The sequence below is a fragment of the Onychostruthus taczanowskii genome, unplaced genomic scaffold (genome assembly GCF_017590055.1).
Source record: "Onychostruthus taczanowskii isolate IOZ18803 unplaced genomic scaffold, ASM1759005v1 scaffold18, whole genome shotgun sequence".
Classification (NCBI taxonomy): Eukaryota; Metazoa; Chordata; class Aves; order Passeriformes; family Passeridae; genus Onychostruthus; species Onychostruthus taczanowskii.
Genome location: NW_024499017.1, coordinates 495,649 through 508,605, shown reverse-complemented (window position 1 = coordinate 508,605; position 12,957 = coordinate 495,649). Strand labels below are relative to the sequence as shown.

At 44.4% G+C, this 12,957-nt stretch overlaps 1 protein-coding gene across 1 annotated transcript; it reads left to right on the top strand.

The window, feature by feature from the left end:
- Positions 1-459: 459 nt before the first annotated feature.
- On the top strand, positions 460-12,663 carry SHCBP1 (SHC binding and spindle associated 1). The gene is made up of 13 exons (XM_041400803.1): positions 460-580; positions 1,128-1,316; positions 1,852-1,967; positions 2,603-2,811; positions 3,589-3,681; positions 4,404-4,637; positions 4,744-4,909; positions 6,172-6,292; positions 9,270-9,401; positions 10,294-10,412; positions 11,466-11,552; positions 11,969-12,154; positions 12,364-12,663. Exons 1-13 carry the CDS (start codon positions 466-468, stop codon positions 12,661-12,663), a joined length of 2,067 nt encoding a protein of 688 aa, XP_041256737.1. The 5' UTR covers positions 460-465.
- Positions 12,664-12,957: the final 294 nt, after the last annotated feature.

Sequence of the window (12,957 nt, the reverse complement as noted above, 5' to 3'; positions counted from 1 at the left end):
TTTTTTTTTTTTTTTGTTTTTGTTTTTTTTGAGGGTGCTGATTGTTGGATGCTTTTACAATTTTTGCGGCTTGGCCGCTCCTTCTCTCCGGGCGCTGTGCATCCGCTCTCGGCAGGGGTGGCAGCACCCCTGGGCGCCAGGCGGAGTGTGGAACGCCCGTCCCCGCAGGCAGGGCCGCCGGTTGCCTGCGGGGCCGCAGCGGCTCGTGGTTCGGTTGTGCCGCAGGGGGAGGTTCCCCCGCTCCGCGCCGCTCCCGCCCGGCCCCGGAGCGAGCCCCGCCACGCACGGGGCCAGCGGCGGCTGCGGAGAGACCCGCGCGCCAACGGCCGCCGCTGCCGACAGCCAATCAGAGAGGGGCGCTGCCTGCCGACGGCCAATCAGAGTGGGGCGCTGCCGCCGCGAGCCAATGAGGGCGCGGCGCTGGCGCCGGCAGTTGCCCGGGCGGTTTGAAGCCGAGCGGGCGGAATGGCGGAGCCGCGGCCGCCGGGACCGCAGGGGGACGGCCGGGATTCGCCCGCCGCGGGTGCTGCTGCTGCTGCCGCCGCTGCCGGCCCGCGGGAGCGTCCCGAGCAGGCCGAGGGTACGGGCTGAGTGTGCCTGCGCCTGCGGGCAGGGAGGGCGCGGGGAGCCGGGCGGGCAGGGCAGGCTGTGCCCCGCGCTCGGGCGGTGCCCGAGGAATGAGCTGCGTGGTGTGGACGGGAGGGGCGGCCAGGTCAGGCCGTGCTGCCCGGGCTGCTCCGCCGGGGCTCGGATCCCCCGCGGGCCGCGCTCCGGGCAGGGGAACGCCCGCTTGGTTGGACGATCCTCGCACCGGCCGGTCCCCGGCTCGGGGCATGGGCACCGGGCTGGAAACGAGGGTAGGGCTGGCTCTGGAAACCAACTCTAAAATGTGGTGGAGTTGTTTTCCCATTAATCGTGAAGATCTGGTTTCTGAGTGCCTACCATGGCGCTGAAATGGGCGGCCAGGAACGTCTGTGGGTTTGAAACGCTTCACCAAGGGTAAGTTAAGGCGTGCTGCAGAAGGCAGGATCATGATGGAGTTGGGCTGAGCAGTTTTTTGAGAACAGAGGAGTGGGTGGTTGATGTGACAGTTTGTGGGCTTTGCTTTACTCCCCTCCTCTTCCCAGATCGGCAACGGGAAGATGCCGAGAGTGACTGGAGTGCTGACTCCTGGAGTGACTATGGCAGTCGTGACAAACCAGGGACTACTTTGGGCAGGACTGTGCCAGACGGGAACGTGCTTTTCCCGGATATTTTTCACACCAATCATCTTTTGTTTTACGAGCGATTCAGCGCCTACCAGGATTACATCTTGGGTAAGTAATTTTTTCATGTGAAAGTAAGGTAGCGTTAGTATTCTTGTAGTAACTTTAAACAATTTAGATTAAGCGAAGTCAGTTGTATATATTAAACTGTGAAATGCTTTTAATAATGGGGGCTGGAAAAGATACAGTGTCCTGCCTACTTATGCTGTAACCTCAGCCGCTCTAGCTGGTGGACCAGGAGGCAGTAATTTTGATATCAGTAAATAAAATATGAATGATGGAAAGGCAGAACTGTTTGTAAGGAGTGGATCCTGTGCCCTATTTTAGCTGGTCATCCTAAATTTCTTTTTTTTTTTTTTTTGTTGTGTATTGTAAATCTGTTTAATATAAAGCACAGGTTATGTGTTTAATACCATTGTATTATCATTTATTTAATACTATTTTGCTTTCATGAGCATGATAGAATGAAACCCAACTTTTGAGGTGGTAGAGGAACATTTCAATTGTGTTGACTTTCATTTTCCAATGATGTGGAGGAGTTTCCTTCCATTCCTTGCATAAATGTTGTGTCTTCCATTTCTTGTAGCTGACTGCAAAGCCTCTGAGGTGAAGCGGTTCATAGCTGAGTACCTGGAGAAGGTCCTGGAGCCCTCTGGCTGGCAGGCCATCTGGCGCACTAACGTGTTTGAGGTCCTCGTTGGGGTGAGTGGGTCCCTGCTGCTCAGGCATTTGTCTCCACTTAACATAATTTACCTCTCTAACAGACTTTTCTAAGTCTCTCAATGTCCAGGTCATATGTCTGTGTTGCAAACCTTGGATGTTCAAACTTGCAGTTCCATCACGTGGTTGAGGAGGGAAAAATTTTGCGGCTCCTTGGCTGTTTTTTGCCCTGTTAGTAACAAAATGTCTTTCACTGGCCCAGACTATCTCTTTGGATTGTTTGTATCCTGTGGGCACTTTGAAAAATGAGCCTTAAAGGAGTTCCAAAGGGCTGTGAAGTATTGATTTGTTTGAGTCTGAGGATATTATTTTTGCTATTTTTTAAAAATGTCAACACAAAAAAAAAAGGGAGGGGTGGAAGCAACTTACTGGCCTTGTTACGAGTATTATGAGGGATTTGAATGAAGTTTTGGACGTGGAAAAGGCTCTCTAGCTGTGGGGTTGTGAGGAGCTTAACTTGGGTTCCTGCTTCAGCTGATGAGATGGCCTTGGCTGTATGGTGCCATTGGTGCTGGTTTGTGGGGACAGTGGGGACCCAGCATGGCCCTGACTGAGCCATGTGAAGTTCCCCTCCCTCAGGTGGGTCTGAGGGATTTCAGAGCTGTTTGTTCCCACAGGTGGTTGACGTGAATTTCCCGGCCCTGAAGGCGGTTGTGCAGCTCAGTGAGCCGTTCCTGTGCGAGTCCCAGGACAGCAGCTTTACCCTGGAGTGCATGCAGGAGCTCCTGGAGCTGAAGGAACATCAGGTCCTGCTGCAGGAGCTCTGGGTTGTGTATGATGAGTCAGGAGAGTTTGACCAGACAGCACTAGCCATAGAGCATGTCAGGTAGGACAACTGCACCCTGCTGCTTCCCAGTGGGTTCTGTCCTGAATTCTTGGGCCTTGCTGGCAGCTCCACAAGCCAGACTTTCCAAAGTAAATCTGAGGACTGGTGCTCTGAGGAGACTGCTTTCCCTCTCTTTCACCCCAGAGTTCCTTGGACTGTATCACCTGTGGACTAGTACACTGTTCTTTCTCTTCAATAACATTTTGGTGGATTTTTCTCTTTTTCTTGTCCCATTCTTCTTTCTGCATTTTGCCTCGTCCCCTAAATTTGCTCTTTATTCTTTAGGTATCTCTTCACATAGTGTGTTTTTTTCTTCTTTATCATCTCTTTTCCACCTCTTCTTTCAGGCACTACATGCTGTTTGAAACCTCTCCACAAATAGGATGTAGGACTGGACAAAAAAAGCTAAAATAGGAGGAATGACCTACATTGTCAGAAAGAAAGCTTAGCTGAAGGGTGATTGGCCAAAACCAAACAACCAGAAAGCCTCTGAATCTGAGCAGTGTCAGTCTTGCTTTTCAAAACCAGGTTTTGACTGTTCACTCCCTTTTGAGAGAGTACAATACAGGTTATTATGAATTTTGAGCTTAGACACACAAAATCAAACTCTTAATGCAGGTAAGCAACAGGCAGGAAGGATGACTTTGTGGGTACTGAGCAGCCTAAGCGACAGTAATATGAATTTCTAGAGAGGGGTGGATTCTCAAATTGGTTACATTGTGTTTCCAGTGCTGTTGACTCTGCTCTCCTGGGTGATTTAACACTTTGCTTCCAAAGGTTCTTCTACCGTTGCATCTGGAGGACCTGGGACGAGGAGGAGGAGGATGAGTTTGATTACTTTGTGCGATGTGTTGAGCCCCGACTGAGACTGTGAGTGCAACCCCTTTGCTGTTCTTAGGGCAGAGCCACTGGAACGGTCATGTGGGAAGAGTGACACACAATTAGGTGTAAAAAGCCCCTGTTGACTTGTAAGCCAAAGCAAGTTTGTTCTAACAGCATTCACTGTCTGCTGGTCAAAATCTTGTACAGAAAGAGATCACAACTGAGGCTGCCACTTGTTTTCTGAGCCTTGGTGTTCCCTTAGATGGTGCCCCAAACCCAGCAATACTCACCCTCACACTCATATGAGTTTAATCCTAATAATAGCTGCCATGGGATGCTCTATTTTTTTGCCTCTGGGCATAAAATAAAAACCACCACAGAGCTGAATGTAAACAAAAACTTGTCAATTGATCATTCTCCAGGAAGAATGTGTGTGACTCTTTCTCAGTTATTCTAATAAAGGCTTAGACATTACCTTCTAAATTGTTACTGTTTTTTTATGGCTGTGCTTATGCCTTTCTTTTAGGATGAGTTTCTGATAGTAGAGTCTTTCAAGGTGGGTGGGCAGCTGTTTAGAAAGTAAAATATTTGTGTCTGTTCCGATTTTTCTGGTTTTGCTGCTTCAAATAAAATGGAGTAGTGTTGATGTAGACTGCAGAGAACCTTGACTCAAGTAACTGATGCAGAACTCTCGGGTTCTCTCCAGTCTCATGTTTGGTCTTTGAGGACTGTGAATGTGCCATGTGCTGACCCCTTGCTCTGAATTGCAGGCACTATGACATCCTGGAACACCGGGTGCCTTCTGGGCTGGTAGCTGATTACCAGAACTTGTTATCTCAATGTGAAGAGCTCTATGAGAAGTTTTTAAATGTGAGGAACAGCATATCAAGCAATGATTCGGACTCAGAAGCAGAAAATGTTTCCATGGTGGAAGGACTAAAATTGTATGACCAAGTGGAGCACTTAAAACAAAGGCTAAAACTAATTGAGAATCCTCTGCTGAGGTAAGAGGGGGGTTTGTGCAGGGAGGAGGCTCCCAAGGGGAATCACAGAACTCAGAGGAGGTGGGGACTGGAGGAAGAGCTGTTGGCTCTGTTGCTTTTGTTGCAGGTATGTGTTTGGTTACCAAAAATATGGCAGCCTCCAGGCTAAAGGACTGAGATCAACGGGTGCCAAGGTCATTCATGTTGTGCCCTGGACCATGAAAGCAAATCTGCTCCAGCTGTTGACAAGAGACAAACTTTGCCCAGAATCTTGTGGAGCCTTAGAAATACAGGTGCAGTAGCAGGAATTGTCTGTCTACTAATAGTTTTTCCTCTCAAGAAACAATGTGGAAGGATAAGTTAACTTACCACGTGCAAGATACTACACTGGTGGGATTGTTTTGTCAGTTCAAAAAATATCACTGTAATTTAAACAATAAATGGTAAATTTATATGAGTCAAATAATTTCTTTTAATTTGTTTGTGCCTGTTGAGTACTCTGTACAAGCAGCTTCCTGTGTGTGGGAAATGAGATGAACCTGTAATAATTCTACAATGAAACACTGTAAGGCATGACACTTGAATTTAGTTCTAAAATGCCCATGTCTCTTGATGCTGATGATAATGACGTAGGGTTTGAAGGAGGAAGCATAGTTTTCTTGCTTTGGTACTACATAGAAAATAGATTTATTTTAGGAGCAGCCATGTTCCGTTTTAGTGAATTCAGACAAGGCTTTGCACTTCAGCAGTTAAGAAGAGGCTGAATTCCTTAGACCCAAATGAAATGGTTTTTTGCACTATGATTGTGTTAGTGAATTACAGATTGCCAGAATGGAGCTATGGAGAAGGTCCTGGAGTAACTTTTAGGCTATAAATCTGATTTTCTGACCTGGCAACTGGAAAAAGTGCTCTTTTGCTTACCCTGGAATTTTCTGGGAAGCAATAAATGTGTAGTTTTTATTTACTATTTGTAATCCTTCAGTATTGAATCTCTCAGTAATGTTTGTTAAGGATATCAGCCTGCCCTCTTTATCAAGGAAAAATAGTGTCATATGGACACTATTTACCACTGTGGTGTTTGAACTCTGTTTGGGGGTGACTTGTACCAGGAGCGAACACAGAAGTATTCAGACTAGCTCTTATCTACTTGCTGAATTGTTTGGTTTTTGTTTTCTTTACCTTCTGTCATCTATTTCTTCATGGCAAATTCATGGCAAATCACTTAGGCACAATTGAAGTGTTGGCCTGGAACGAAGGCCATAGTGAAGTTTGCTTTGGGGTGCATGTGCTCTTATATCTGTGTGTGCCCCACTTTTCTCCTGGGGTCAATGGGTGTGACACAAACATCAAAGTCATATGTTAAAGGCTAGTTTTGTCTGCAGAGGGCTACAATTCTTGAATTCAAGGTAGAAATTTTGTATTATTAGTGCAATTGAAGGGGTTTCTTTAAAGCAAAAGCAGCAACATTTAATTGAAAAGCAAGCTCTACAGGCATAAATGCATCCATTTTTACAGCATTCTTTGGGAGCTGATTGTATTTTTTTGTCTTTTGCAGTTTCACCGTGATCCACTATCAGCTGTAAATGCCTGTTATGAAGGAGACAGGGTCATCATCTGTCCTGGCCATTATTTTGTGGATGGCATGTTCTCCATTGCTGATTCAATAGAGCTAGAAGGTAGCAGGTTTGCTAGTCTAAAGGTCCTTAAACAAGTAAATGGAATGTCTTAAACTAGCTCTGTGTAAGGATGTACTCTTTGCAGAGTTTACCAGGAGCTTTTTTCTTCCAAGTGTTCCTGTTTCTGTTGTAGAGCTGTGCCTAGTGCAGGGTGGAGTGAGCTGTTTAATTAGCCACTGTGCAGATAAACTGCAGATTTTGCTGATTAATAGCAAATTCATAATTTCCTCCTATTTGTCTGCATAAATGGTGATTAAATAGGTAATAGAGAGGATTCAATAGAAACCTAAGGGACTTGATGGTTGTAATAGTGGAAACAGAAGTAATTCTGAGATGCTTCTACTAACTTAGGAGTACTTGAGAAATGTCCTTGTTCTTCTCTGTCTGAATGTCCCTCAGGGGCAGCCTCTGAGCCCCAGTGCTGGTGCAGCTCCAGGAGTTCAGGGGGCAGGAGCCAGGAGCTGCTGTTAGGATTTACTGATGGCACTTGGAGCATGTCCATGTGAGTGATGGGGAGCAGGGACTGCCAGTGGCTCTGGCACACACTGGCTCTGCAGTGAATGAAGCACGTGGGTGGAGGAGGGAACTTTTGATTAGCACTTTTTTTTTTCTGCAGAAAAATACACAACAGATGTGATTTTAGGATTTTTCTTGCAAAATATTTGTGTTTTAAATGCTTCTGCTTTGCCTAGGATATGTTGCTGTCTCTCCCTCACCATTCTTGATTTCTCAGTGTATCCCTTTGCTTCAGGCAGGCACACACTGTTGCAGTGCTATAGTCTGTTTATCACTGGGGCTTCTGCAGCTGTTCAGATACTTATTTAGCTGCATTTTTATTTTGTCAAAGCTTCTTAATGAGAAGAAGGCAGAGAGTTTAATTTCCTGTTGTTCTGGACTTTATTTTTCTTGCCCTTCTTGTTTTATGAGTCATTTTCTTTCTTCCCCATCTCCTGTGTGTGTTTGATTTATACAGACACACGTTGTGATAACCAGTGCACCTGCAGGACAAGGGGCATTGATAAAGTGCTTTATTTATCTCAAGAATGACATTGTTCTAAAATTGTGTGTGGTGCTATTTATTGCTTTTCTTGCTTTGAGAAAACTGAAATAAAAGTGGTGCAGTAGCACACATTAAAGGATGAGTTGCTCTATTTTAAGAAGCAAGGCATATAAATATGTATTTTTAGTAAAAGCCATGCTCTGAATAACAAGTACTTGTCAGGTATTTAATCTTCTTAATAAGGACTCCTGTTTTATATAAGGGATTATACCAGTAGGAGCAGCCAGGAATATTTGAAGTAGGAGCATCAAGACAAACTTTGCTGGCACTAATCTGAGCAGCTGGCTGCTTTGGTGGCTTTTTTGGGATGGAGGCATGACTCATGAAAGATATGTCACTTTGCTTAGTAGAGCTTCTGTTTTTTCCCAGCTACTGTGCAGTCAGTACTGAGGTTGAAAGTATGAAGATTAGTAAATCAGGGATAAATAAAAACTTATAAAATAAAAAACAGGAACTAAATAAGGTTAAAGCAGTAGCAGCTGCAGGAAGTCATGATAAAGATAACTTCCATGCCTGACAAGGTGGTGTTGCAGAGGCACCTGAGAATTCCCCTCTGCTTGTGCCATAGCTGTTGCAGCTGGCTGGGAGCCTACAGCATCATCTGTGCTCAGTGGCAGTGGGTGACAGTGGCCTTTGGCTGCTGTGGAGCCCCCCAGGCAGGGGCACAGCCCTGCTGGGGAGTGAGTAGCACTGGGCAGCAGGTGAATCTTCATTCTAGAGCTGCTGCTTCAGAAGTGAAGTGTAAAGCAAGCTAAAGGCACTGTTAGAAAACTGCAGGCACTCTGCAGGACATTTATTCCTAAAAGCCTTCCTTTGGGTAATACCATCTTTCTGTAGTGGTGAGAAGTTAAACTTTTGCTGTCCTGTGGTGCTCTCTTTTTACATGCTGGGACTGCCCCATGCCACCTCCTCTCCAGGGGTGACCATAAATCAGTGGCAGTGGGAACAGATTTCTAGGTAATATCATGTGTTGAAGTATCAGTCACTTAACTTTGCATTAAATGGCCTGTCTTTAAAACTTTCTGTCAACTCTTGTTCAAAGCTTTTTATTTTCATTTTGTTTTAACCTTTCTACTTGCATGTGGCACTATTTATTTATTTATGTACTTGGTTAGAAGCTGGCATCCTTCTCGGGCACTTCTTATCTGTGTGTGCTTTCAGAAAATGATAGGACTCATGCTGCTGTAATGGATGTGGCATTATTGCTTTCCTTATCATGATTCTTGTCAGTGACAAGCAATAAAAGCTTTACATGCTCATAAATTTTCCTGTAAGTGCTTAAATGCTGACAACTATGGATGGTTTAGTAAATCAATGTTGTCATGTGCTTGTGAAAGCTGCTTTTTAAACTGAATTAATCTGGAAGCCTGTGCAACACAGGAGCACTGAATTTCCCCCCAAATTCCATGGAAATAGGCAAGCTGAATGAAGCATGCTAACAATATCAAGCCCTTTGCACTTTTTTTTCCTTGTGTTGTGGTGAGACTGCTTTTTCCCTCTGTGTTCTGGGGAATCTCTGCCTGCTGTAGTGAACTTCTGTCCTTTGAGAGCAGGCTGGAGATGCCTGTGTATGCTCAATTCCTGCATCCTGCTGCTCTGTTGGTAACTGTTGGGAGTCAGAACTTTGGCCTTGGCATATGTGAGCTCAGTTACCCATTTGTTCAACTTTCTCAGATAACTTTGCATTTTGTTGTGTGCCATTCAAGTAAGGTAACTTTTGAGTTCAGTTTGGAGTCCCTGTACCTTGGCACAGAGGTGTAAGGTGTAGCCTGGCCAGTTGTTGAAAATCCTATTCAAGGCATTAAAACATCACGATTTAAACTTTTGTCCTTGATTTAAATGTCTGTTCTGTACTGAGCACCTCATTGTCACCAGATATTCATTCTCTGAGCTTGCATCTCTCACCTCTGCCCTTAGGCTATGGCCTGCCAGATGATGTCGTGATAGAAAAACAAGGGAAAGGAGACAACTTCTTTGACTGTACAGGAGCCAATATAAAGATCTCCAATTTGAAGTTAGTGCAGCATGATGCTGTGGAGGGGATTTTAAGTAAGTGTAAAAGCATCTTGACTTTTTTGTGACTCTTTCATAATTAGTGTTAGAATTAAAGCTGGGACCCAGTGTTGCACTTGAACAAAATATTGTAAAGAAGAGCCCTACAGGTATATATATTGAGTCTTTCCCCTCTTTTTTTTTAACTTGCTTATAATGTGGAAATCACAATAACTTCTGTTTGTTCATTCAAACTATTGTGGCTCTTATACTTTATTCTTCTACTGGGATAAGATCATTAACTTGATCTTGTTCTGCTGTTAAGGCAGCCTGACTGAGTGCAGCACAGCCTGTGTCAGGCTGCCTGGAAATGGAAACAATTCTTCTTTTCACAGAAGAGCCCCTATGGCAATATTCAGCTGTAGCTGACCCCAGTCATTGCTTCAGTGAGGAGCAGCACATGCTGTAGGAGTGCTGTAGAACTTTGTTTCCAGCACCTTCAAACTGACACTCAGCTAAATCTGAGTTGTATCCAAGGTGTTTATTGGCTGTGGCCTTTTCTTTGCAGAAGATGCTAACTGGTATTTCTCCTCAACGGATGTTTGGGTTTTAAACATGTTAAAATGTTTATTAACACTTGTATGCATGTATTTAATATCTTTTGAATCCAAAAGTCTCTTAGGAATGTAACAAAAAGAATTATTGCTGTTATAAATAAAGACATCAACCTGTAAGACAAATCTCCAACCAGTGCTCCCTTGTAGCAGTGTCCCTGCTTGGACCAGAAAAGCAGCATGGGTGCAAACCACACATGAGCAAATCAGTGAATTGAACCTGAAGTGGACAAAATGAAAATATCACACTGCAAAGCTGCTGCAAGGCTGTCTGTAGGAGGGGTTTGTCTTTGCAGAACCGGTTCATCCAGCAGTAATTGTTTCTGTGTATGTAGATGTCCATCATGGGAAAACCACACTGGAGAATTGTGTGTTACAGTGTGAAACCACTGGAATAACAGTGAGGACATCAGCTGAGCTACTGATGAGAAACTCAGATCTCTATGGGGCAAAGGTACACACTCATTCTTAACTTGGGCTTATTTCCTAATTTAAAATAAAGGTTTATCTCTGGAAATAGTGCAGTCACTCACAGGGTGACTTCTGTTGCCCTGGAGAGAACCTTTACAAATTCTTTTTGGACAGCTACGTGTTAATGAATCAAGATTGGTCCCAGGGGTCTTGTAGCCTCTTATCAAATCTAGTGAAGTGTCTCAGGCTGATTTGTGTGTGATGATAGCAAAGTGATGCAGTAACAGGGGACATCTGTGAAATAATCATTGCTGCATGGCTGGTTCATGTCCTGCAGTATTTCTGCACTATTTTCTGGTCTCTCTGCCCATAGCTAGTTTTCTCATTTCTGTTTCTGCAAGTGAAAAAGGTGCCCTTTTTGGACACCTTTGATTCTTACAGAGGGGTGATAAACACAAAAATGCCTCTGATACTCTTTGGGTATTTTGAAGAATGATGGAGTCAAATCTAGTGAAGTGTCTCAGGCTGATTTGTGTGTGATGATAGCAAAGTGATGCAGTAACAGGGGACATCTGTGAAATAATCATTGCTGCATGGCTGGTTCATGTCCTGCAGTATTTCTGCACTATTTTCTGGTCTCTCTGCCCATAGCTAGTTTTCTCATTTCTGTTTCTGCAAGTGAAATGCCCTTTTTGGACACCTTTGATTCTTACAGAGGGGTGATAAACACAAAAATGCCTCTGATACTCTTTGGGTATTTTGAAGAATGATGGAGTTTTGGTATTGAGTGGGATGACTAAAGCACAAAGCAAGTAAGGCAAGGCTGTTCAGCTGCTCTTCAGCAGGCCTTCATGGACTGCTGTCCCATGCTGTGGGGCCTCAGCCTTGGGTACTGCTGCTTGAGATGGGTAACAGAGCTGTGCAGCTGGAGGGGTAACACGGTTTTGCATTGTGCAAACTGGTAGGTGAACACAAAGATGTGCCATGGATTGGTCAAGTTCAGTGGTAAATGTGCCTAAACTACTACCCAACTGTATCTTGTAGGGTAAAAATGTGCCTAAACTACTTGTGAACTGCTGCCAACTGTGTCTTGTAGGGTGCTGGTGTGGAGATCTATCCAGGAAGTGCGTGCACCCTGCTGCACAATGGGATCCACCACTGCAAGGAGGGAATTCTGGTCAAGGTCAGTCCCAGTCACAAGGTACTGGTTTGCCAAAAGCTAATCACTGCTACAATTAGTGCCAGCAGGTTTGGGTTGGCCCAGAGCCCTGCTGTGCTGTGCTGGAACTCTGACCTGTTGCACATGATGCTTGCCTGGCACTTGCCTTGATCCTTGCTGGATGAACCAGTTCTGCAAAGACAAACCCCTCCTACAGACAGACAGCTTTGCAGTATGATATTTTCATTTTTATTAATTCCAGCAATTACCTGGTTTTATTTCTTATCTGCCAGAAGGAGAAAATGCCTTTCGTAATGTCTCCTGTGTTGGTAAATAATCCTGCTCTAGCTAATACAGAGAACTGATTCTACCTAAAACTAGAAGATTTTTGTGTCCCTGAAGCTGGATGTGACATGTTAGATTTCTCTTCTGTTCTGTAGAACTTCTTAGATGAAGATTATGAGGTTCCCAGGATAACCATGGTTAATAATATGATCCACAATAACGAAGGATATGGTGTGGTCCTGGTTAGACCAGCGATGCCCTCTGAAATGAAGGATGCTTCAGCACAGGGAACAAAAGGTACTTTTCTTTGCTTAGAAGAAACTCACAAAACTACTAAGTCAGTCTAGTATGCCCAGGTTTTTGGATTGCATACTTCATAATTTTCAAATTTGTGCCTCTCATGAAGTACATGAAGTACCAAAGAGTGGGATGAGTTGACAATGTTATGATTGAAGAAAATTAGTTTGAGGATTTTTTAATGATGTGGCTGCTTTGCATGACTGTTGATGACATTCTGTTTCCTGCCTCAGGGTGTACACAACCTACCCAGGCAGGTGATAAGACAGCCTGTGCAGAGGACTCCAGGCAAGAACAACCTGGATGTGTAACTGATGAGTTGGAGCTTTATAAACGAGCTGAGACTTCTGAACAAACTGAAAACAACTCTGAAATTGCAAATGTACTTGGGGCTACTTCTGCAAAGAAGAAACAGATACAGAGGAAAAGACTGAGTGAACTGGGATTTACAGAAGCTGATGACAACTTGATGTCACAGGAAATGTTTGTTTCTGTTGATGGCAATCAGTTCAAATGGAATGGGAAAGGAAGTTTTGGTATCTTTTTTTTCTGACTGTCTTGACTCCTGCTGCCATTGCAGTAGGATTTGTACAGTTATTAGTTAGGTCACATACCAAGAGTTGTGCTATGGTGTTATGCTTTTATTACCCAAGTGTAATCCCTATTAAAGGACTGTGGCTAAAAACTCACTTGATTCTTCTGTCCATCTTCTCCACACCTTAAATCTCCTGCGTGAGCTGCCTTTGTGATGCACACATAGCACTTCTTTCCCTTGCATTTCATTTTCAGCCTGGCTGATCTCTAGACAATGTCTTGTCTCTGTTTTTAAAATCAGCTTTATCACCAA

Bases quoted from the DNA above. Each gene is read 5' to 3' on its own strand.
- SHCBP1 (XM_041400803.1), top strand. From the start codon at position 466: ATGGCGGAGCCGCGGCCGCCGGGACCGCAGGGGGACGGCCGGGATTCG. The intron at 1,317-1,851 runs GTAAGTAATTTT...CATTTCTTGTAG, and splicing joins CTACCAGGATTACATCTTGG to CTGACTGCAAAGCCTCTGAG. The intron at 4,910-6,171 runs GTGCAGTAGCAG...TGTCTTTTGCAG, and splicing joins GTGGAGCCTTAGAAATACAG to TTTCACCGTGATCCACTATC.